Here is a 22,664-nt window from a genome sequence, read left to right on the forward strand (position 1 = left end):
GTCGGTAAGTAGAAAATGTTTTATTTATTGATTTAAAAAAAAATTATTTCTTATTCATTTTTTTTGATTCATTTATTGGTTGATTTATTGATGTATTTATCTGTTTGTAAACTTCCCTTTAAACCCCCCCCCCCCCCATTCCCTATGCCTGATTTGTAACCTACGCCTAATTTTCCAAAGTGTAGACAAGGTTTTTTTGAGCGTACAAAAATCTTCACTTACTCCATTCTAAGTTAGTTTGGAGTAAGTTTTCACTGACGAAACTTTGAAAACAGGCGTAAGTGGCCGGACACGCCCTCTTTTGAAAAAAAATTCTGTTCCAAAGTGAAACTGTTCTAACTGACTAGAACTGGAGCAAACTAAATGACGAGAATTCCAATTTCTATTACACCAGTTGCTCCTAAAAATCAGGAGAAAATCATGGCGAAACTTGGGGCCAATGTGTGGTCTACACAGTTTAATCGTGGCTTCTTCTGAAGTGTGTTTCCCTGTCAGACAACAATGGTAATGCAAAGGCCATCAAAGAACTCTCACCATGCCTACTTGTACTATCATTATTTTCAGTGGGGGAAGAGAGCACTAACACGAATGCCATTTTTTCATGTGGCATGAATGTCACACGAAAAACACAATACTCCATGTAAAACAGATACACCTGGAGCTTCTCTGGTCCGCGACTCTCTGGTCCGGAAACGTCCGTGGTCCGGCACTTTCGGCCACCTTCTCCCACGCCTGTAGATGGGCAAACTCCATCCCGAGGTATTTCAGCGATCATGCCATTTTATGTCTGGAGACAATGGGCCTCATTAACAGAGAGTTTCTCTGCTATTATCAGCAGTCACTTTTATCAAGCAAAATGCCCAAAGAGCAAAACACAAACGGACAGATACAGATAGAAGAGTGTTAAAGTTAGCCCAGGAGAGCGGTGAGCAGCACCCTACAGTACCGGTAAGCCTAGGCTAGGCATATGCTTATGTAGGGTGTGTCGGTGCAGTCATATCCTGACCTCCCATGGTTCGGAAAATTCTCTGGTTCAGCACCGGTCAGGTCCCGAGGGTGCTCCGGACCAGAGGTGTTCCACCTGTAGATTGAGAAAGAATCGTGTGGCTGCATTTGTCTCAGTTCTACACTGACTGTCTAAGCTCAGCTTCTTAAGACTGTACAGTGTGCTAACCTTCAACTGCAGTCGTGTCTGGGGCTCATAATTCCTTACGATGAAACTCGATAAGTGATGCAGATTGTGATTCAACTCTCGGCAAAACCACAAAATGCAAAGAGTCAATAAATCAGCTTTAAAAAAAAATCAGCATCAAAGCTTTTTATCTGCCAACTAATTATGGACTAATTAAACTCTATATGTAGGAGCAACCACATATTGAAACAGTCCTGACCTACAAATTGCTTTATGATGAAAATGAACATTGTAAGTTGTAAATTGCAAGGAAATAAATGATTCATGCTACAAGTGCAGTCAGCTCCATCAAACAACATCTCCCACAGGTCGTGATGATTGCCGCACATTTCAGCATTGAATTACGATGCCCGTGGGCAAATCTAATTAATGTTTGTTCAGGTCAAACCGTCGCATAAATGGGTTGAAATGCAAACGGAAAACAAGGGGAAAAAAATCATTCGGAGCGAGGTTTCCTCATTTTGCTAGATGCAGAAATCATGGAAACCAGAGCGCAAGTGGCCATTCAACTTATCATAGAAAGGTTACAGTACAGAAGGAGGCCATTCGGCCCGTCGAGCCCATGCCGGCTCCCTGCAAGAGCACCTCAGCTCGTCCCACTCCCCCGCCCTTTCCGCACGGCCCTGCAATTTTTTTTTCCTTCAGGTACTTATCCAATTTCCTTTTGAAAGACATGTTTGAATCTGCCTCCATCACTCTCTCAGGCAGTGCATTCCAAATCCTAACCACTCGCTGCATAAAAAAGCTTTTTCTCCTGTCGCCTGTGCTTCTTCTGCCAGTCACCTTAAAGCTGTGCCCTCTGGTTCTCGACCATTCCGCCAATTGGAACAGTTTCTCTCTGTCTACTCTGTCTAGACCCCTCATTTTATACGTTTCAATGAGATCATCTCTCATTTTTCTAAATTCCAGAGGGTATACATGCCCATTCTACTCAATCTCTCCTCATGGGACAACCCGCTCATACTATAGATCAATCAGTTTGGAATGGGAGGATGCAGATTGGAAAGAGGGAGACACAATTCAGAGACATGGTGTAGGGACGAGTAACTTAATATAACCAGTGTCAATAAATTGGCAATTCAAACAGAAAATAACCAGCATCATCAAACTTTAAAACATCTCTGTCATCACACGCACACTTTAAACCTTTTCACACTGACATAAATTCTATTCCCCTTTTAGCTGAACCTCTCACTTTAAAACGTAGCCAGATACTGTGATGAGAATGCAGTAAGATAGATATTCTGGAAGGCTCAAATCAAACGGGCCAAGGGGACATCTTCACCCATCTTATGTCAGCTGTGGGGTCAGCAGCTGCCTATAAAGCAGCACCGGGGGGGAAATAAATTGTTATTCAGCAATGCAAGGGAGCAAAGTAGACGACTGCTGCAAAAAATCTGTACGTTGAACTTTCATTTCAACTGGGATCCAGGCAAGGACTTGGCAAGAATGCCTGATGTATAAGACAATTTCAGAATGGATTTTATTGAAATGGAATCTGCTGCATTTTGGTTTCGGGAAGTTACAGCACTAAAGGAATCTCATTCTTTGTGAAAGATAGGCCATGCCTGACAAACCGGATTGAATTGTTTGAGATGATGACTAAAGTAGTGGACAGGGGAATGTTTATGGATGTTATTTATATGGACTTCCAGAAGGCATTTGATAAAGTCCCACATAAGAGACTATTAGCTAAGGTGGAAGTCCACGGAATTGAGGGCAAATTATTGACCGGGTTGGGAAATTGGCTGAGTGGCAGGAGCCAGGCAGTCGGGATTATGGGTAGTGTCATGTATCTCACACTACTGTACATAACTGTATCTTACCATGCTATACATGACTGTAACTAGAGATGACCTGTAACCACAAGCTTACCTTACCATCAGGGGTGCACTTACAGGAGACACTGGATACCTGTCCCAGACAGGCATATAAGGACAGGTCTCAGGCAAGTGTGGCATACTAGAGCTGTGTAATAAATGTGCAGGTCCTGAGTGACCTTGACTTCAGTATGTGCCTCGTGTGAATCTGTACTGCAGGGACAGGACTTTACAGTGGCGACAAGTTACGGAATTACAGAATGGCGAGCAATGGCTCAGATGAAAAATACAATGCTGAAGATAATTGGGAGGACTTTATAGAAAGGCTCCAGCAAAGCTTTGTAACCAAAGACTGGTTAGGCGATGACAAGGCAGACAAGAGAAGAGCCCATCTCTTGACCAGCTGTGGCTCAAAAACATATGCTTTAATGAAGGACCTGCTGGCACCCGAGAAACCAGCAAGCAAGTCGTTTGAAGAGTTGAGCACACTGGTAAGAGACCACCTGAAGCCAGCGAGCAGCCTACACATGGCCAGACATAGGTTCTACAACTACAGACGCTGTGTGGGCCAGAGCATACCCGACTTCGTGGCGGAACTTCGGAGGTTGGCTAGCTTATGTGAGTTCTCCGATGAACTAAGGAGAGAAGTACTGAGAGACTTTTTTATTGAAGGAATAGGCCACGCAGGCATATTCCGAAAGATCATAGAAACCAAGAACTTGACCCTAGAGGCAGCAGCACTGGTTGCACAGACATTCTTGGCAGGAGAAGAAGAAACGAGGTTGATCTACACTGCGGGTACGACAACTAACGAAACATCGGAACAAGGGGTTCACAGCGTGAAACAAGCCGCTACCCCCACACACAGACAAAGGCAGGAGAGCAGGCCTGCAACAGCAGGCAGTGGCACCAGAAGCCATCAAGGGCCACAGGAACGGCCGTTCACACCTCATCAACCCACAATGCGAGCAATCAACTACAAACTGAGAGAAGCTCAAGAGAGATCAGCCAGACGCAGCTCATTCTTTGGAAACAATGGAAGCGGTCTGTGGGGGTGGGCACTCGTCAAGGGGGTGTCGATTTCAGCATGCCGTTTGCAGAAACTGCGACTATACAGGGCATCTGGCCCGCATGTGCAGAAAAACAGCAGCTCGGCTGGTATACGAATCGGAAGGGTCGGAAAGCGGACCAGAAGACGGTGGGGACAGTACCCAGGACACCGATGTACAGCGGATCAACACGATCAATGGCCACTGCTCCTACAACAAGATGCCTCCAATAATGATGAAGGTCCTACTCAACGGGATACCCGTCAACATGGAGCTGGATACGGGAGCGAGTCAATCTCTCATGAGTGCTCAACAATTTGAACAGCTGTGGCCGCACAAAAGAGACAGACCAAAACTCACAAGGGTCGACACCAAACTAAGGACCTATACCAAAGAAATCGTCCCAGTCCTTGGCAGCGCCATGCTCTCAGTCACACACAAAGGGACAGTGAACTGACTTCCCCTGTGGATTGTCCCCGGAGATCTCCCAGCACTGAAAGGGAGAAGCTGGCTGGCAAAACTAAATTGGAAATGGGATGATGTTCACGCCATGTCGTCAGAGGAACGGACCTCCTGCTCAACAGTTCTAAGTCGATTTGAACATCTCTTTCAGCCAGATGTGGGCACCTTCAAAGGGGCTAAAGTCAAAATCTACATCACACAGGATGCTAGACCGGTCTATCACAAGGCTAGAGCTGTGCCTTATGTGATGAGGGAAAAGATTGAACACGAACTAGACAGGCTTCTGCGGGAAGGCATTATATCACCCGTGGAATTTAGCGACTGGGCAAGTCCCATCGTCCCAGTCATGAAGCCTGATGGATCTGTACGAATCTGTGGGGACTACAAATCTACCATAAACAGAGTCTCCCTACAGGACCAATACCCGCTGTCCAGAGCGGAGGACTTATTTGCCACATTGGCTGGAGGAAAGCTTTTCTCAAAACTAGACCTCACATCTGCGTATATGATGCAAGAATTGACCGATGAGTCCAAGCTACTCACCACCATCAACACACATCAAGGCCTTTTCATGTACAATCGATGCCCTTTCGGCATCAGGTCGGCAGCTGCTATATTCCAGCACAACATGGAGAGTCTGCTCAAGTCCATCCCGGGGACGGTTGTATTTCAAGACGACATACTTATCACGGGCAGGGACACCGACTCATATCTCCGCAATTTGGAGGAAGTACTAAAGCGGTTGGATCGGGTCGGCCTCAGAGTTAAGAAATCCAAGTGCCTGTTGCTCGCGCCTGAGGTTGAATTTTTGGGCAGAAGGATTGCCACTGATGGAATCCGCCCAACAGAATCCAAAACCGAAGCAATTCGCCTGGCACCCAGGAACTGTGCACCTTTCTCGGGCTACTCAATTACTTTGGGAACTTTATGCAGAACTTAAGCACGCTGCTGGAGCCTCTCCATGTGCTACTCAGAAAGGTGTGTGATTGGTTTTGGGGGGACGCCCATGGACGTGCCTTCAATAAGGCACACAACCTTCTATGTTCCAACAGTGTTTTAGCTTTCTTTGATCCAGGTAAAAAGCTAGTTCTTACATGTGATACGTCAGCGTACAGGGTCGGGTGCATTTTACAACATGTTAATAGTGCGGGTAAATTACAACCCATAGCTTATGCCTCCAGGTCACTTTCGCGGGCGGAGCGCGGATACGGAATGGTGGAGAAGGAGGCGCTCGTGTGCATGTACGGTGTCAAAAAGATGCACCAATACCTTTTCTGGGCCAAGTTCGCGTTAGAAACCGACCACAAGCCCCTCACGTCCCTACTATCCGAAAGCAAGGCAATAAATACCAACGCCTCGGCGCGCATTCAACGGTGGGCACTCATGCTGGCGTCTTACGATTACACCATAAGGCACAGACCAGGCACAGACAACTGTGCCGACACGCTTAGCAGTCTACCCCTGGCGACCACGGGAGGATCTGATGAACAGGACTGTGAGATAGTCATGGCAATCAATGCCTTTGAGTCCACAGGTTTGCCCATGAGAGCTTGCCAAATCAGAGCCTGGACGACTAGTGACCCCACGTTATCCCTAGTAAAAAGATGTGTCCTAACCGGTGACTGGGCAGAGGCTCACGATGCCTGCCCCGAGGAGATCAAACCTTTCCATAGGCGCATGCATGAGCTGTCACTACAAGCAGACTGCCTGATGTGGGGCAGCCGAGTAGTTATGCCTCTGCGAGGCAGAGAGGCATTTGTCCGGGAGCTCCACCGCGAGCACCCGGGGATCGTTTTCATGAAGGCTATAGCCAAATCCCACATCTAGTGGCTTGGCATTGACGCGGACTTGGAACTCCGCGTCCGACGGTGCACCATTTGTGCCCAACTCAGTAATGCTCCCAGGGAGGCCCCCCTTAGCCCCTGGCCCACCAAACCGTGGTCGCAGGTGCACGTATATTATGCGGGCCCATTCATGGGCAAAGTGTTCCTTGTAGTTGTAGATGCATTTTCTAAGTGGATCGAATGCACCATTTTAAACTCGAGCACCACATCAACCACTGTGGAGAGCCTTGGAACCATGTTCACAACACACGGCATTCCTGACATATTGGTCAGTGATAATGGTCCATGCTTCACCAGCGCAGAATTCCAAGATTTTATGTGACCACGGCATAAATCACGTTAAGACGGCACCGTTCAAGCTGGCCTCCAATGGCCAGGCGGAGCAAGCAGTGCAGATCATTAAACAAGGCATGCTCAAAATCCAAGGTCCCACGCTGCAGGGCCGCCTGTCGCGACTGCTGCTGGCTTACAGATCTCGTCCGCATTCATTGACTGAGGTTCCCCCCGCGCAACTATTAATGAAACGGACCTTAAAGACAAGGCTCTCATTAATCCTCCCAGACATGCATGAAATCGTTGAGGCAAAGCGCTGTAAGCTAACAGAATGCCATGACCGAAATTCGAGGGGGAGGTGGAATGAGATAGGGGACAAAGTGTTTGCGCTAAACTATGGCCGGGGTCCCAAATGGCTTGCAGGGACAGTGACAGGCAAGGAAGGAAATAGGCTACTGGTGGTACAAATGGACAATGGCCAAACCTGCCGGAGGCATGTAGACCAAGTCAAAAGTAGATTTACCAACAACACTGCTGAACCAGAGGCAGACTACAATGAGGAACTCATACCACACCTGGTGGACAGACAGAGGGAACAACCTGAGGAAAGGGCAATCCCAACAGAAAGCCCAGGCGAGACACCAACAATCATACTGAACGAAACAGACAGCCCAGGTGAGATACCAGCAATCACACCGAAAGAACAACAGGCACCAAGGCAAACAACTGAACCACAACTAAGACGCTCCACGCGAGAGCGTAGACCACCTGAGAGACTGAACCTATAAAGACAATAAGACTTTGGGGGAGTGTGATGTCATGTATCTCACATTACTGTACATAACTGTATCTTACCATGCTATACATGACTGTAACTAGAGATGACCTGTAACCACTAGCTTACCTTACCACCAGGGATGCACTTGCAGGAGACACTGGATACCTGTCCCAGACAGGTATATAAGGATAGGTCTCAGGCAAGTGTGGCATTCCAGAGCTGTGAAATAAAGGTGCAGGTCCTGAGTGACCTTGACTTCAGTATGTGCCTCGTGTGAATCTGTACTACAGGGACAGGACTTTACAGGTAGGTACTCAAATTGGCAGGAGGTGACAAGAGGTGTCCCGCAGGGATCTGTGTTCAAGCCTCGACTATTAATGACTTAGCTGAGATTCCCCTATCGCATTCTGGTCACCATATTATAAAAAGGATATAGAGGCACTGGAGAGGGTGCAGAGAAAATTTACAAGAATGATACCAGAAATGCGAGGGTATACATATCGGGAAAGGATGAACAGGATTGGTTTCTTTTCTCTTGAAAAAAGGCTGAGCGGTGACCTAATAGAGGTCTTTAAAATTATGAAAGGTTTTGATCAAGCGGATATGGAGAAAATGTTTCTACTTGTGGGAATGAGCATAACTAGAAGCCATCAATATAAGATAGTCACCAAGAAATCCAATAGGGAATTCAGAAGAAAATGGAATGTTGGCCTTTATGCAAGGGTGATAAAGTATAAAAGCAGAGAAGTCCTGCTACAACTGTACAGGGTATTGGTGAGGTCACACCTAAAGTACTGCGTACAGTTTTGGTCTCCGTATTTAAGGAAGGATGTACTTGCATTGGAGGCTGTTCAGAGAAGGTTCACTAGGTTGATTCCGGAGATGAGTGGGTTGTCTTCTGAGTAGGTTGGGCCTATACTCATTGGACTTCAGAAGAATGAGAGGTGATCTTATCGAAACATATAAGATAATGAGGGGGCTCGACAAGGTGAATGCAGAGAGAATATTTCCACTCATAGGGGAAACTAAAACTAGGGGACATAGTCTCAGAATAAGGGGACGCCCATTTAAAACTGAGATGAGGAGGAATTTCTTCTCTCAGAGGGTTGTAAAGCTGTGGAGGCTGGGTCACTGAATATATTTAAGGCGAAGATAGACAGATTTTTGAACGATAAGGGAATAAGGGTTATGTGAAACTGAGCCCATGATCAGATCAGTCACAATCTTGGCTCGAGGGGTCAAATTGCCTACCCCTGCTCCTATTTCTTATGTTTTTATGTTCGTATTAAAGTTCTTTACCCAAAGAGTGGTGAGAATGTGGAACTCGCTACCACAGGGAGTAGTTGAGGCAAATAGTATTGATGCTTTTAAGGGGAGGTTGGACAAGTATATGAGGGAGAAGGGAACAAAGGGTTATGCTGATAGATTTAGACGAGGAAAGTCGGAAGGAGGCTCGATTGGAGCATAAATGCCGGCATGGACTGGTTGAGCCAAATGACTTGTTTCTGTGCCGTATATATCCTATGTAGATAATGGCATATAATCCAAATCTCACGGAATAGTGGAATAGGCTTGAGAGGCTCAATGGCCTATTCCTATTCCTCTGTTCATCCCCAACTTCCTGATTTTTACCTTTCTAATTATTCAGCAGCTGAGGAATTGTAGCATCAACATGATCGGCAAACTGTATCATCACACATTGATGCACATTTGTTGGGAGAAAGAAGCATAAATCACGACCAAATTCCCTAAGCTGCGAGTTATTGATCTAAATAACGGAAACTCCATCAGACAGATTTTCTTGTAAATTGTTGCAGTTCCCATGTTGGCATTTCAAGCGAACAGTTTTTCGCTTGCTGACTACAAACAGTAAATTTCCGGATTCATGCCACCAACAAGTCTTGCATGTTGGGAAATCACGCATGTGCTGCTCATGGGTTTGCATTCACCATCATCATCATCAGAGGCAGTCCCTCGAAATTGAGAAAGACTTGCTTTCACTCTAAAAGTGAGTTCTTAGGTGACTGAACAGTACAATACGGGAATTACAGTCTCTGTCACAGGTGGGACAGGCAGTCGTTGGAGGAAAGGGTGGGTGGGGAGTCTGGTTTGCTGCACACTCCTTCTGCTGCCTGCGCTTGGCGACGAGACTCGAGGTGCTCAGTGCCCTCCCAGATGCTCTTCCTCTACCTAGGGCGGTCTTTGGTCAGGGACTCCCAGGTGTTGGTGGGGATGTTGCATTTTATCAAGGAGGCTTTGAGGGTGTCCTTGAAACGATTCTTCTGCCCACCTGGGGCTCGCTTGCCGTGTAGGAGTTCCGAGTAGAGCGCTTACTTTGGGAGTCTTGTGTCGGGCATGCAAACAATGTGGCCCGCCCAACGGAGCTGGTTGAGTGTGGTCAGTGCTTCGATGCTGGGGATGTTGGCCTGATCGAGGACACTAACGGTGGTGCACCTGTCCTTGTGGAGACACAGTGAGCAGTGTGATGTCAATTTCCCAATCTATGTTGCGGTGGCCCTATAATGTACCACACTGGACCAGTCTCGCTTCGTCACAAATTCTTTCTTCAGTTCTCTGGACAAAACTGCAACTTAGCCAAAAAAAAAACTTTTTCTCACCGTGGAGATATTTGATTAAAGTGACAATTTTCTGCAAATGGAACAGGAGTATTTTAGATTAACAAAAACATACTTGAACACAGTCAGCACATTAGCCATGAATTTTTCAATGGGATTCTCCGGTCTCATTCCTCTATCTTAATAGCGGCAGTTATATGATGATTAAATCAGGAACAATGTAGGATTATTTGCAAGCTAGTATGAAAGATCCTTGGGAGGGTTTTCCCCTGGAGGTATACCATCTCTCAGGGGGTCTGCGCTTGACAATAAATGCTTTACTGGAACGTTCCTTATTCAGCTCAGGCTCCCCTTGTGATTTTTTTTTTTGTAGTATTGTGCACATTGCATAAAACAAACCCCAGCAAATATGTTTGCAACATGAAATTATTTGGAGATTGGAATATAGACAATGCCATGGACTGGCAGGGTAGCACAACTCAGAGACGTGGGGGGGCTGACATTGCCCACCTCAGAAAGGCCCGCTAGCGCCTGCGGGAAGCACTCTCAGGGCATTGAAGGGGTTTCACCCGAACGCAGCAGCAGCCAGAGCCCCCTCCCCCCCCCCCTCGGAATTGGCTCCGTCAGCGAAAAGTGATTTGCGCCGCGCCCCGCGATTAGCGTATTGGCACGGCAACGACGTGATCACCGTGCGTGCTGACCCCTTCATCACCCCGCGCTGACCCCTTGGCGCCCCCTCAGGAGAAATTGCCCCGCGGGACGCGGGACCAGGGAGGGTGTCGGCGCCACTAAAATATCGGTTGATTCGAATTGACATCCCCCCAAACCCAGCGCGGGGCAATTTCGGCACCGTGGCTTGGGATGCGTAACTTACTCCGACCAGTGCAGTTAAACTGGTCATTCGCACTGCAAATAAGCAACACCGTCAAACTTTAAAACTGCCTTGTGATCAAATACATGCGCACTCTATACCTTTTCGCACTGACATAAATCCTATTCACCTTTTAGCTGAAGCTCTCACTTGCAGCACAGCTAGTGGCTGTGACGAGAATGCAGCAAGGTTGGTATTTTGGGATGATGAGATCAAATGGGCCAATGGCACTTATGTTGAATATGGGGGGGGGGGGGGCAGTCAGCAGGTCCTGCGAGAGACCATCAGCGGCAGGTCGGGGCCATAAAAGGAGCGGCGTGCGGCGGCCTGGGAGCGGCGTGGAAGCATGCCACGGCAAGGTACAGCGCGAGCTGGTGCAGGAGGACAACGGCAGCGAACAGTGACGTCAGCAAGGTCCAGGTTGGTGATTGGAGCGTGGGCAGATACAGCAGGAGCGGCGAGATCGGGGCGAAGGAGCTGCGAGAGACTGTGGAGGGATGTGATTCAGGCCCAGGGGAGGCGCGAGTTCGGGGCCAAGGGCCCAAGGGCAGCACAGGCCAGCCCACACTGCGATATGTGTGCGCACTAGGTCTGTGCAGCAGAGCAGGTGTCCAGTTGTCTTGGAGAATCCTTGCCACTGGACCAAGATCTAGCTCTGTCAAGCCCGTGTGGTGGCTGGAGTACAACGGCCACCACACGTTAAAAGAAATCCACGCACAGGCATCTTCCACCCTTCAGGATGTAGTTCGGGTTCTTCATTTGAAATACCTGTGAACGCATTCTTTTTTTTTGGAGTGGAAGCAAGTCATCCTCGTTTTGAGGGACCTCCTATGACGATGATGATAGAGAAGCGCTGGGGGAAATAAACTGTTATCCAGGGAGCAAAGTAAAACACTCTGATCTCAGGTATCGGATGATGAACTTGGGCAGTTTTGGTGATTCAGCCCACCTGACTCCCTCAATTGGATGACTGCATTCAACACATCAGCAGGGATCTATGGTTTTATAAAAGGATGCAACAACTGGCAATGAACCGGACGCATTCTGCACAAGCACGGTTCCGGTTCGTTATGGGAGCAGGGTCGGTAAAAACATTTTTAAATGCTGGGGAGGGCGCGGGCTCTGTGGAAATGGATAGATCGTGCCTCCAGTTCCAGATTAATGTATAGTACTGTAAGACTGCAGCATTTTATTTTCGTCTCATTTTTCTGCTAATAACTGTGCTTGCAAACTGCTTCAGGATGGCTGAAACTGACTTGACCATTTCTAATGACCCAAAATGCTGTGCAAAGTCAAAAGACTTTCTCATGAGTTTTTAAAAAAGCTCACAGCTGCAAAAGACTTGTTTGGGAACTGTGAAAAAAAAAAGACTGTCTGGGAGATAAGAGAATGAAAGTCCTATTCATCGTGAAATATTGTCGCTTTGTTTCAATGCGTACACATTGGGCAAACATCCAGTAAAACAGTATAAAATGGCTGTAACGTGTGAGGTTGGCCACTGCAGTCAAGAGAACTGGCAACCTGGTCAGTTGCCAAGAGAATCAGGGGGTTAAGTCTTACAATAGTTGACCATGGTCTGGTGCGAGTGTCTTTGTTTCCTTTAATCACTTAGGGGATTGGCAATTTTAACTGTTAAGAAGGATATTAATAGGGAGAGGTTGGCGTGGGCTAATCGTGCATTTGATGCTGTTGTAAATTGTTTGTATTATTTTAATTATTTTAAGTAAAGACAACCCTTGGATAAGGCTGAGAAAATGAAACATCCTGAGTCTGTGTTGTTTTTTTTTTGTTTCAAGTCTGAAATCTGTAAATCTTAAAGGCTAAAACCTGTCTTAATGAAGATAAGTCTTACAGTACGCTTCTGTGCAGCTTCCGGCCATTGGCAGCAGTCACACCATTTATAAAATTGCACCTCCCTCCCTGCCTCCACCACCGCGGAAATCAAAATAAACACAAGCGTAAACACAACCAATCTATCAACAAGCTAATGCAGTCATTCATTCAAATTCATCGTTAAGGCGGCTACTCACTCGGGGGCAGGTAGGCTCTCATCATCAGATGGATTTGCCTCATCCTCTGATTGGTCGCTTAAGAGGTCACATGGCAAAATGGCGGCAGTGTCAGCAATCTCAAGGACAGGCGCAATGCTGGGCCTTCTCTCTCTGGCTCCATTTTCCGTCGGCAAGGTCAAAGTTGTGCCACTGGAGGGTTGACACTCTGTATTCTGTAGATCCATAGCGACTGTACCTAGAAGAGAAAGAGGAACAAAAGGCATCCAGTAATTAGCGCCATTATGAGCAGATAAGCTCGCCACTGAGTATATTAACAAAGCTGCGCAGGCTACTGGCTTCAACTCAAGAGATAAACAGAAGCTAGTTTTCCCCCAACAGATAGGAAAGGGATGTGACTGTTTACTTCTGAGCACCTGGTTATACAGCTGCTTTGGTAGAAGCCTAGAGAGGCCACCTCCTTTCTCTTGGAGACGGCTGCTACTTGGTGTGTGACAAGACCACAAAAGGGAAAAAATAAGAAATATTTTCCAACTTGAAAAAAAAAAATTACATCCTGTTCAGTGAATGTTCAGGTCAAGGGGTCATTTACTGATGTGCAGTTTCTCATCGAGCACTAGTCTCCGATCAGGATCGGAGCTTTACTCTACATTCTGGTAACCCGCGATCATACTCCTCTTTTACTTTTATCTGTATTCCCCTAAAGGCATGGGAATAACTACATGTTGCTCAATAGTAAAGAACTACAAATTACTAAGCGTATTTCACTCAATTGCATCACTTGTGTTGCATTACAAATTCTCGAGCCATTTTAAGTTCTGGGAATGAGCGGGAGCCATTTTGAGAAAACCCAATTATTTTAGTGGTTACCATATTGTTTCCTGTATGCAAATGAGGTACAATTTCCTGTAAGATTGACAAACTCCTGTAGTTATAGGAGTGCTGATTTGCTCACGGAGGAAGTTTAGAGCGGGATAGCTGCTTTATAGTCATTACTCTGTCCTGACCAACATTCTTTTCAATCAATGGGGGAATCTTGCTGCATGAAAAATGTATTCTAATAACATGTACTTATCCTACTCTGTAATTGTTTTAATAAAATGTAATAAAAGCTGTGGTTAAAAGCTAATCAAATGAATAAAATCAAAGTTCAAGTAGAACCAGTGAACAGGTTATTTTATCTTTATCATTGATGTTTCATTCAATCTCATTTCCTCATGCTTTCTTAATCTTGCCTAATTGAAAGATAAGCTCAACGTAAACTCAAGAATCAGTGTCTCATCTTTCGATTAGCTACCACAGTCATCCGGCCTCAACGCTGAGTTCAACAGCTTGAGATCACACCGCTCTCATTTTCTCAGGAGCTAGTGATTGTTCTGCTGTAACCGTTTCTCTAGACCCCATTTTTTGTTCAGTTACTTGTCTCGTTACCACCCCATTTTGCCTTGCACCATCGCTTTTGTCATTTAATCTTTCCTGCCCTATCGCCTATCACAGGCATAAACGCCGGCATGGCCTAGTTGGGCCGAATGGCCTGTTTCTGTGCTGTATGTCCTATGTAATCCCTTTTGTTCTTTCCTGCCCTTCCCTGCCTCTGCACTTGCTTAAAACTTGGCAAGTCTCCAACTTCTTCCAGTTCTGACAAAAGGTCATCGGCCTGAACCGTTGGGCTCAATTTTCCCCAGTTATCTGCGCCGTTTTTTTGGGGCCTAAATTAAAATATTCAAGTTTCCCCAAAGATTGTGCACCGGCGTCACTCAGTTAGTTACGATTTTTTTAGGTTAGTTTTTTTTTGCGTCATAGGGGGTATAATCTGATGTCTGCGTCAGTTTTTCAGATTTAAGCAAGTTTGGCCAACTTAAATTTTTCCTAGGACGGCGTATGTGACCACTCCCCCAAAAAAATTTCTGGGCACTTAAGAAAAAAAAAAACAGCGCACATTAAAAAATTGGCGCAGAAAGACGCCATTGTTTTTAGGGAAAGTTTTGGAGGGAGTCAAGAACACATTAAATATGCACCATGCAGCTTAATTTTTTTCAAACTTAAAACGGAGAAAATGGAAGTCCATTGCAATTCTTTAATTTTGAATTTTCTTCAAAGTGCCATGCCACCATCGAACGAGGCTCTCCGGGCTTGAGGGTTGGAGCATCAGCTGGCAGAATCGATCCCTCGCCCGGACACAGGGGCTCGACTTCAAAAGAAGCCCGGGGTGGGGGGGGGGGGGGGCTGGTGTCGGGTGTGCAAGCTGAACTGAAGAGATGAGAGACCTTACACTATGCAACAGCATCAAAAGAAAAGAAACCTGGCCGGGGGAGGGGGGGGGGGGGGAGGAGGTGGTGGAAGCCGAGCGATCCCGTGTCCGGGCGAGGGAGCGATTCTTCCGGCCAACCCTCGAGCCCAGTGAGGAGACTTTTGGTCGATGGTGGGATGGTACTTTGAAAAAAAATCTAAAATTAAAGAATTGCATTAGACTTTGTTGCCCCAAATGACTTCATTTGAATGCTTAGCTTCCCATTCTAAGCAAGTCTATTGCGCATGCGCAGACCTGGGTGTGGTCGTTACTAGGGCAGCGACCTTGGGGAGAGAGAGAACAAAGAAGCTGGTCCTGCTGTTTTGAGCTTCTTGCAAAGGTACAATTTAATCATGGGGGCAATACTGACAATGCCCATGCCTTGTGCAAGTCTTCTGCATGGCGGTGCTGCGGAGGAGGTGACTAATTCGACGTTATCGCATGAGGAGCCTCAGAGCACATAGGATGATGGGCAGGAGGCCTTACCCACATCTGGTATATCGAGACCGGCGTTCATACCTGCACCTGAGTGATGCATACTGTGTCAGAAGGCTGCATTTCCGCAAATAAATTGTAACCGAGATCTGTGAGTTAGTAAAAGCAGAACTGCAACCTCGAAGCATCAGGACGACTGTTTTGTCAGTTGAAGTGAAAATTACAGCTGCACTTTCATTTTATGCATCTGGATCATTCCAGACCACAACTGGGGATGTATGCATCATTTCTCAACATGCAACGCGTATCTGCATTCAGCAGGTGATTGCTGCACTATATGCCCAGAGGAATGACTACATAAAGTTCCCCATGACCGTCCAGGCAAGGTGTGAAAGGGCTGTAGGCTTCTCCAGGATTGCTGGCTTCCCAAAGGTACAGGGCTGCATTGATTGTACCCGCATCGCCTTGCGAGCACTTTTGGAGGATTCCGAGATGTGCAGGAGCAGAAAAGGCTTCCACTCCGTTAATGTGCAGCTCGTATGTGACGACAGGCATCGCATCATGTCAGTTGGTACAAGATATCCTGGGAGCACCCATGATGCGTGCATCCCAGGCGTGAGCACGATATCTGGCATGTTTCAGCAGCAGCCAGAAGGGAGACAAAGGGGACGGTCTCGCCACCTGGCTCATGACGCCCCTATGCATAATCTGACGGAAGCTGACCGTGAATACAACAGGTCGCACATTGCGAGGCGCAGCATAACAGAGAGGACCATTGGCACCTTGAAACAGCGTTTCCGACGCCTGGACCATTCCGGAGGCTACTTGCAATACTCCCCTGAGATTGTCGGTCAGTTCACTGTTGTGTGCTGCATGCTGCATAACTTAGCCACCATGAGGCAGCAGCAGCTGGTAGTAGAAGACCCACCTGAGATGAGAGTGGCTGATGATGAGGGGGGAGATGCAGATGATGAGGAGGAAGAGGAGGACGAGGAAGCCATGCAACTACCTGAACCTTGTAATGTATGTATGCCTGGGTTTACCTGCCACCAGGGGGAGCAACCGTTGGAGGTCATTGGGCCACAGACAACACACGTGAGCCCTTGTATATAAAGAAAGCCTCCATGTTTAATCCTCACTTTGAGAGCAAATAAAGTAGTGTCAGGTCACACCTGATTGAGTTCACGGTTTGGGGTGTATCTCAAGACAGCGCCTTCGAGAAGGCTAGAAATCTGCTTTGTTCCAACAAATTGCTGGTACATTATGACCCGTGCAAGCGTTTAGTATTGGTCTGACGCTTCATCACATGGGGTTGGTTGCGTGCTCCAACAATCCAATGAGTCGGGCAAACTGCAACCCATTGCGTACGCGTCGAGAAGCATGTCTAAAGCAGAAAGAGCCTATGGCATGGTAGAGAAAGAAGCTTTAGCCTGCGTATATGGGGTTAAAAAGATGCACCAGTATCTGTTTGGGCTTCGTTTCGAGCTTGAAACCGATCACAAGCCGCTCATATCTTTGTTTTCAGAGCATAGAGGTATCAATAGCAACGTGTCGTCCTGCATCCAGAGGTGGGCACTGACATTATCTGCCTATGATTATGTCATTCGCCATAGACCTGGCACCGAGAATTGTGCCGATGCATGAGCCGTTTACCGTTGCCCATGCCGGAGGTGGAAACGCCACAGCCCGCAGACCTACTGTTGGTCATGGATGCCTTTGAGAGTGAAGGGTCGCCTGTCACTGCTCAACAAGTTAGGACCTGGACCAGCCAGGATCCGATCTTATCGGTTGTAAAACGTTGTGTCCTTAGTGGTGATTGGTCGGCCATTCCCAGGGAAGTGTGAGATGAGGCCAAACCTTACAACCATCGCAAAGACGAACTATCCATTCAATCTGATTGTTTGCTTTGGGGTAATCGTGTTGTTGTGCCCAAGGCAGGGAGAGATTTGTACGGGATTTACACAGTACCCATCCCGGTATTGTGATGATGAAGGTCATTGCCAGGTCTCACGTTTGGTGGCCTGGCATTGACTCTGATTTGGAGTCATGTATGCATCAGTGCAACACTTGCATGCAGTTAAGCAATGCACCAGTGAAATCTCCACTAAGTCTGTGGTCGTGGCCATCCAAACCATGGTCGAGGATCCACATCGACTATGCGAGTCCTTTCCTGGGCAAAATATTTCTGGTGATGGTGGATGTGTACTCCAAATGGATAGGATGTGTGATCATGTCATCCAGCACATCCACAGCCACCATTGAGAGCCTTCATACCATGTTTGCCACTCATGGTTTGCCCAACATCGTTGTGAGCGACAACAGATCGTGCTTCACGGGTTTGGAGTTTCAAGAATTTATGGGACTCAATGGTATCAAGCACGTAAGGTCAGCACCATTCAAACCCGCGTCCAATGGTCAAGAGGAACAGGCCGTCCAAACCATCAATCAGAGCCTGAAACGCGTAACTCACGGTTCTTTGCAGACTTGCTCGTCACGCATACTGCTTAGTTACAGGACGAGACCCCACACGATTACCGGGGTCCCCCTGCTGAACTGTTGATGAAAAGAGGTCTTAAGACTAGGCTCTCGCTTGTCCATCCTGATCTTAACGATCACGTCGAAAACAGACGTCAACATCAGCAGTGGTATCATGATCGCACTGCCGTGTCACGCGACATTTCTATTAATGATCCTGTGTGTGTGCTAAATTATGGTCAAGGCCCCAAGTGGGTCACTGGCACTGTTGCGGCCAAGGAGGGTACCAGGGTGCTTATTGTCAGGCTCATTAATGGGCAAACATGCAGGAGGCACATTGATCAGATGAAATTGCGGCACACAGACGAACCGGAACAGCTGGAAGACGACACCAACAATGACCGACCAATTCATAGTCGGCCGTCAGAAGACCCTGCTGTTGTTAATGAATCTGGACCTTCAATCCCCGACATAGATACTACCACTCCCATTAGATCGGCTACCCAGCCTCAAGTCATGAATGACTCGGAAAGTGCATCCAGATCTGGAATTGAACTGAGACGATCAACTAGGGAGTGGAAAGCCCCGGACCGTCTCAATTTGTAAATAGGACTGATACCAAGATCTTGGGGGGGGGGGGAATGATGTAATGTATGTATGCCTGGCTTTACCTGCCACCGGGGAGAGCGACTGTCGGAGGTCATTGGGCCACAGACACACACGTGCAGCCCTTGTATATAAAGAAAGCGTCCATGTTTAATCCTCACTTTGAGAGCTAATAAAGTAGAGTCAGGTCGCACCTGATTGAGTTCACGGTACTAAGCTATTGAGTTATTGCATACGCAACAAACCCGGAACACGACGACGGAGGAGGGCGGGCCGTTGTGTCCCTTTAACGATTGCTCGAGCTTTGCGCCAGCAGCTCATCCGTGAACACTTTGCTGCCTTTAGGCTCAGTGACAACTATTCCAAATGGACCGTGTTTACTGTTTGGACCTGTTCCATAATGTTGTGTTGTGTTAATGGAACAAATAATGGAAATGATTCTTCCTTACTTCAAAAAGTTGTGTTAATAATGAAACAAATAATGGAAGTTATAATAGAAAATATATTACTTTCAAAAGTTTAATACTTGTTTGTACTTAACTTAACTTTAATAAAAAATATTCTTGTATCAAACTTTAAGGTTTTCAGTTAAGATCACTTAAAAACTATAAGATCACTTAAAAACTTTTAAACTTATAAACTTACAAAAAACTTTTAATTTGAGAACAGTTACAACAGTAACAACAATAAAAACAACAGCAGCAAAGAAAGGCTGCACCCATCTCTCCTCCACCTTGTTCTGCTGTGCTTGGTCTTGGTGACTCCACCCCTGCCCGCAGGCGGTAGCACAGCGTTTCTCGGGTTGGTACCAAGCTTATTCCTTCTAACATCTCAGGTAATGTACACTTCTTGATGGGGGGGGTGCAATCGGCAATGTGGAAGACCTCTTGGGCCTCTTCAGAGGCTAGTCTGGGGATTATAGTGGGAGGATCAGTTGATTCTGTCAATGGGCGCCGGGTCTGGGCGTGTTCCCTTATTGCAGCAGCTAACTCCGACATTCCCTCCCTCATGTGTCCTGACAGTGTCTCAACTACCAGCAACATTCCCTCCCTCATGTTCGCCACCAGTGTATCAGCTACCTGTGACATGCCCTCCCTCATTTTGAGCAACAGTGTGTCAACTACCTGCGATATTCGCTCCCTCATGTTCCCGAACAACGTTCCCATTTCTTGTGAGATTGTTGTTACTTCTCCTGACAGTCCCAATACCTCATCGCCCACCCCACTGATGGTGTCCAGGAGTGATTGCGTAAGGTCAATGCTCTCCGCACTCATTGCCATCAGCTGAACCACATCTGTTAGATCCTGCACCTCAGGAGAGCGAGCTCTCCTTCCCCTCCTCACCCTGGGTGTGGCTCGCTGTATCCCACTGGGACCCGCTGCCTCGACCGGTGGGGCCCTGGGTGTGCCTTGCTGCATCCCACTGGGACCCGCAGCCTCGGACGGTGGGGCCCTGGGTGTGCCTCGCTGCACACCACTGAAATCCCCAGCCTTGGACTGTGAGAAATCATGGAATGTCCCAACGCTTGTACCACTCAGGAAAGGACCTGGCACCTCAATGGGCGGCACCTGCACCTCCTCCAAAGTGAGTATAACATTGGGGGCTTCATCCATCACCTCCCCCTCCCCCCCATACTTTTGGTCTGGAAGATGGGTTTTGTTGTAGGCATTAGGCACCTGCTGAATATATCTAAACTCATATAAGTTTAAAACGGCCACATATAAAATGGCTGCCCAAGCATGATGGGAACCCCGTTAGTCAAGTAATGAACTGGGACTGATCGAGCAATGACCCTGTGAGGCCCACTACCAGGAATGCCTTGGATACAATGAACCAGTGATTTCACACAGCCGAAGTCCAAGGAAAAGAGATAAGGGGAGATTCTGCCTCACATAACGAGGTCATTAATCAGCCCGAGCTGACAAAACCCGAACATGCAGTTCCTGAGGTATCAGGGAAATTCTATTGGGTTAAAGAAACCTATATGTAATCTATAGTCGTTATGATTGGATTGTGTCCAGCCGAAGTGGGCTGAGTAACTGTAAAGAAATATTGTAAAACATATAAATATCGATGAGTTTCTTTGTTCGGCGGAGAGAAGCCTGGATCCAGTGCTGTGACTTCCTCCCCGCTGGCCTCAATAAAGGCCGCACTGGCATTGGAACCGACTGAGTGTTGAGTGATTCTTCTGATAAACACTAACACTAACAGGTTTGAAAGATGTTCTCCTCCTCAGGCTCGTCCGTGTCTGAATCTTCTTCTGCACTGGCTTCACCCTCGTCAAGGTCGGCCTCAAGTTCTGCAAAATATAACAGAACAGACAAATGGTTAGCAGCAGAGGAGGAGTCAGGGTGGGTGGCATGAGTAGGCTCACACAGCGCAGGCAGCAGGCTGATTTGAAGGACCACGATGAATGATAGCACACTTCATTAACCGAAACGTAGCTGACGGAGACATCCACATGAACCAAAGCATGGCTAGCCCGCGCAGTACTTAACATTTGGCAAAGCCAGAATGTGGAATTTGCAGGACTTACCCTCTCGAGTGTGAGCCCAGCTTGTGCAATGGTGGTTGCTTTTCTCCAGGCAGGGCCCATCAAAGCAGCGATCCAAGGGTGTCTGGGTGCAGATTTGCCGGGCCTCCTCCTGCTCGAGTTCTTTCTCATTTGTTGTGTGCCACCTTCCTCTGCAAAGATGAAAATATAACTTTTTAAAGAGAGGATGTCTTTCTGCTGGGTGAGACATCCAGATGGTCATATTTACAATTGCAATTCTATTGAATAAATGAAAATATTACTTACACGAGCTACTTGACCAAGGTCCTGCCACTACTTTTTACACTGGCCTCCAGACCTCGGGGTGGTCACCATTGCACAGTAATCTTCGGCAAGTTGGTTCCAACGTTTCTTCATTTCTTTTGGTGAAATTTTTATGTGACCTCTGCTGGTGTCCAGCTCCATACCATCTGGCCTCAAATACAGTAACCAGTGCCTCCACTTCATCCTGTAAGAAACTCTTGGTCCTTGGGCCGTGTTGCTTTTTGTATTGCAGCTCTGATTTTTCCAATGAGAATTAAAGTTCTCACACACAACTGGCTCTTTAAAAATGGCCGAATGCAGACCGGGAGCTGTACTGGGCATACGCGCCCATAGCAGTCACTGAAAAAACTTCATTTTTTCCCCCGCGCATGTGCAGAAGGGGGAGGGGGCCTTGTTTTTTTCAGCACAGACATTAGGCTCCACCCCCCAAAGCGAAAGGACAGACTGTGCAGCGCCAATTTCAAAAAATAGAACGGGGGAACTTCCTACTTTTTTTTTGTGGTCGTCGGGGCCAAACAAAACGGGTGTAACTCTTGCAATATGCCAAAAAACGGCATTGGGGAAAATTGAGCCCATTAACTCTATATCTCTCTCCGCAGATGCTGCCTGGCCTGCTGAGGGTTTCCAGCATTTTCTGTTTAGTCAAAACAGTTTGGGAACCAATATTAGGATGAACTTTCTAATCAAAGTATAATGGATGTTTGGAACAGACTGGGTTAATAGAGACAGAAATATTTGGGATGTTTAGCAAGAGACTGAACACTATAATGAGAGAGAAATAACATGGTGGAAGGATGAGTTTTGATAGACTGAATGTTTTGCAGTTATGTGAGCCCCTCGTGGTTCTTCTGTTTGTTGCATCTCTACCTAGGAAGGCCAATGGAATAAAAGCAGGGAAGTCTTGCTACAGTTATACAGGGTATTGGTGAGGCCACACCTGGAATACTGCGTACCCTTCAACATGTAGTTCGGGACCTGGAATATTAGTTCGGGATCTGGAACATTGAAACACCCATGAACTCATCCCTTTTTGGTGTGGAAGCAAGTCATCCTCACTTTGAGGGACAGCCTATGATGATGATGACTGCGTACAGTTTTGGTTTCCATATTTAAGGAAGGATATACTTGCTTTGGAGGCAGTTCAGAGAAGGTTCACTAGGTTGATT

The 22,664-nt window shown here is 47.0% G+C and overlaps 1 protein-coding gene across 1 annotated transcript in view; it reads right to left on the minus strand.

Moving 5' to 3' along the window:
• Nucleotides 1-22,664, minus strand: part of kcnt1b (potassium sodium-activated channel subfamily T member 1b) — a 264,397-nt gene that overhangs the window by 107,472 nt on the left and 134,261 nt on the right. The window contains exon 18 of the mRNA XM_070863605.1: nucleotides 12,896-13,112. Within this exon, the coding sequence (XP_070719706.1) occupies nucleotides 12,896-13,112 (217 nt within the window). The remainder of the gene's footprint in view (nucleotides 1-12,895; nucleotides 13,113-22,664) is intronic.

This window comes from Pristiophorus japonicus, chromosome 20 (assembly GCF_044704955.1).
Source record: "Pristiophorus japonicus isolate sPriJap1 chromosome 20, sPriJap1.hap1, whole genome shotgun sequence".
Taxonomy (NCBI): Eukaryota; Metazoa; Chordata; class Chondrichthyes; family Pristiophoridae; genus Pristiophorus; species Pristiophorus japonicus.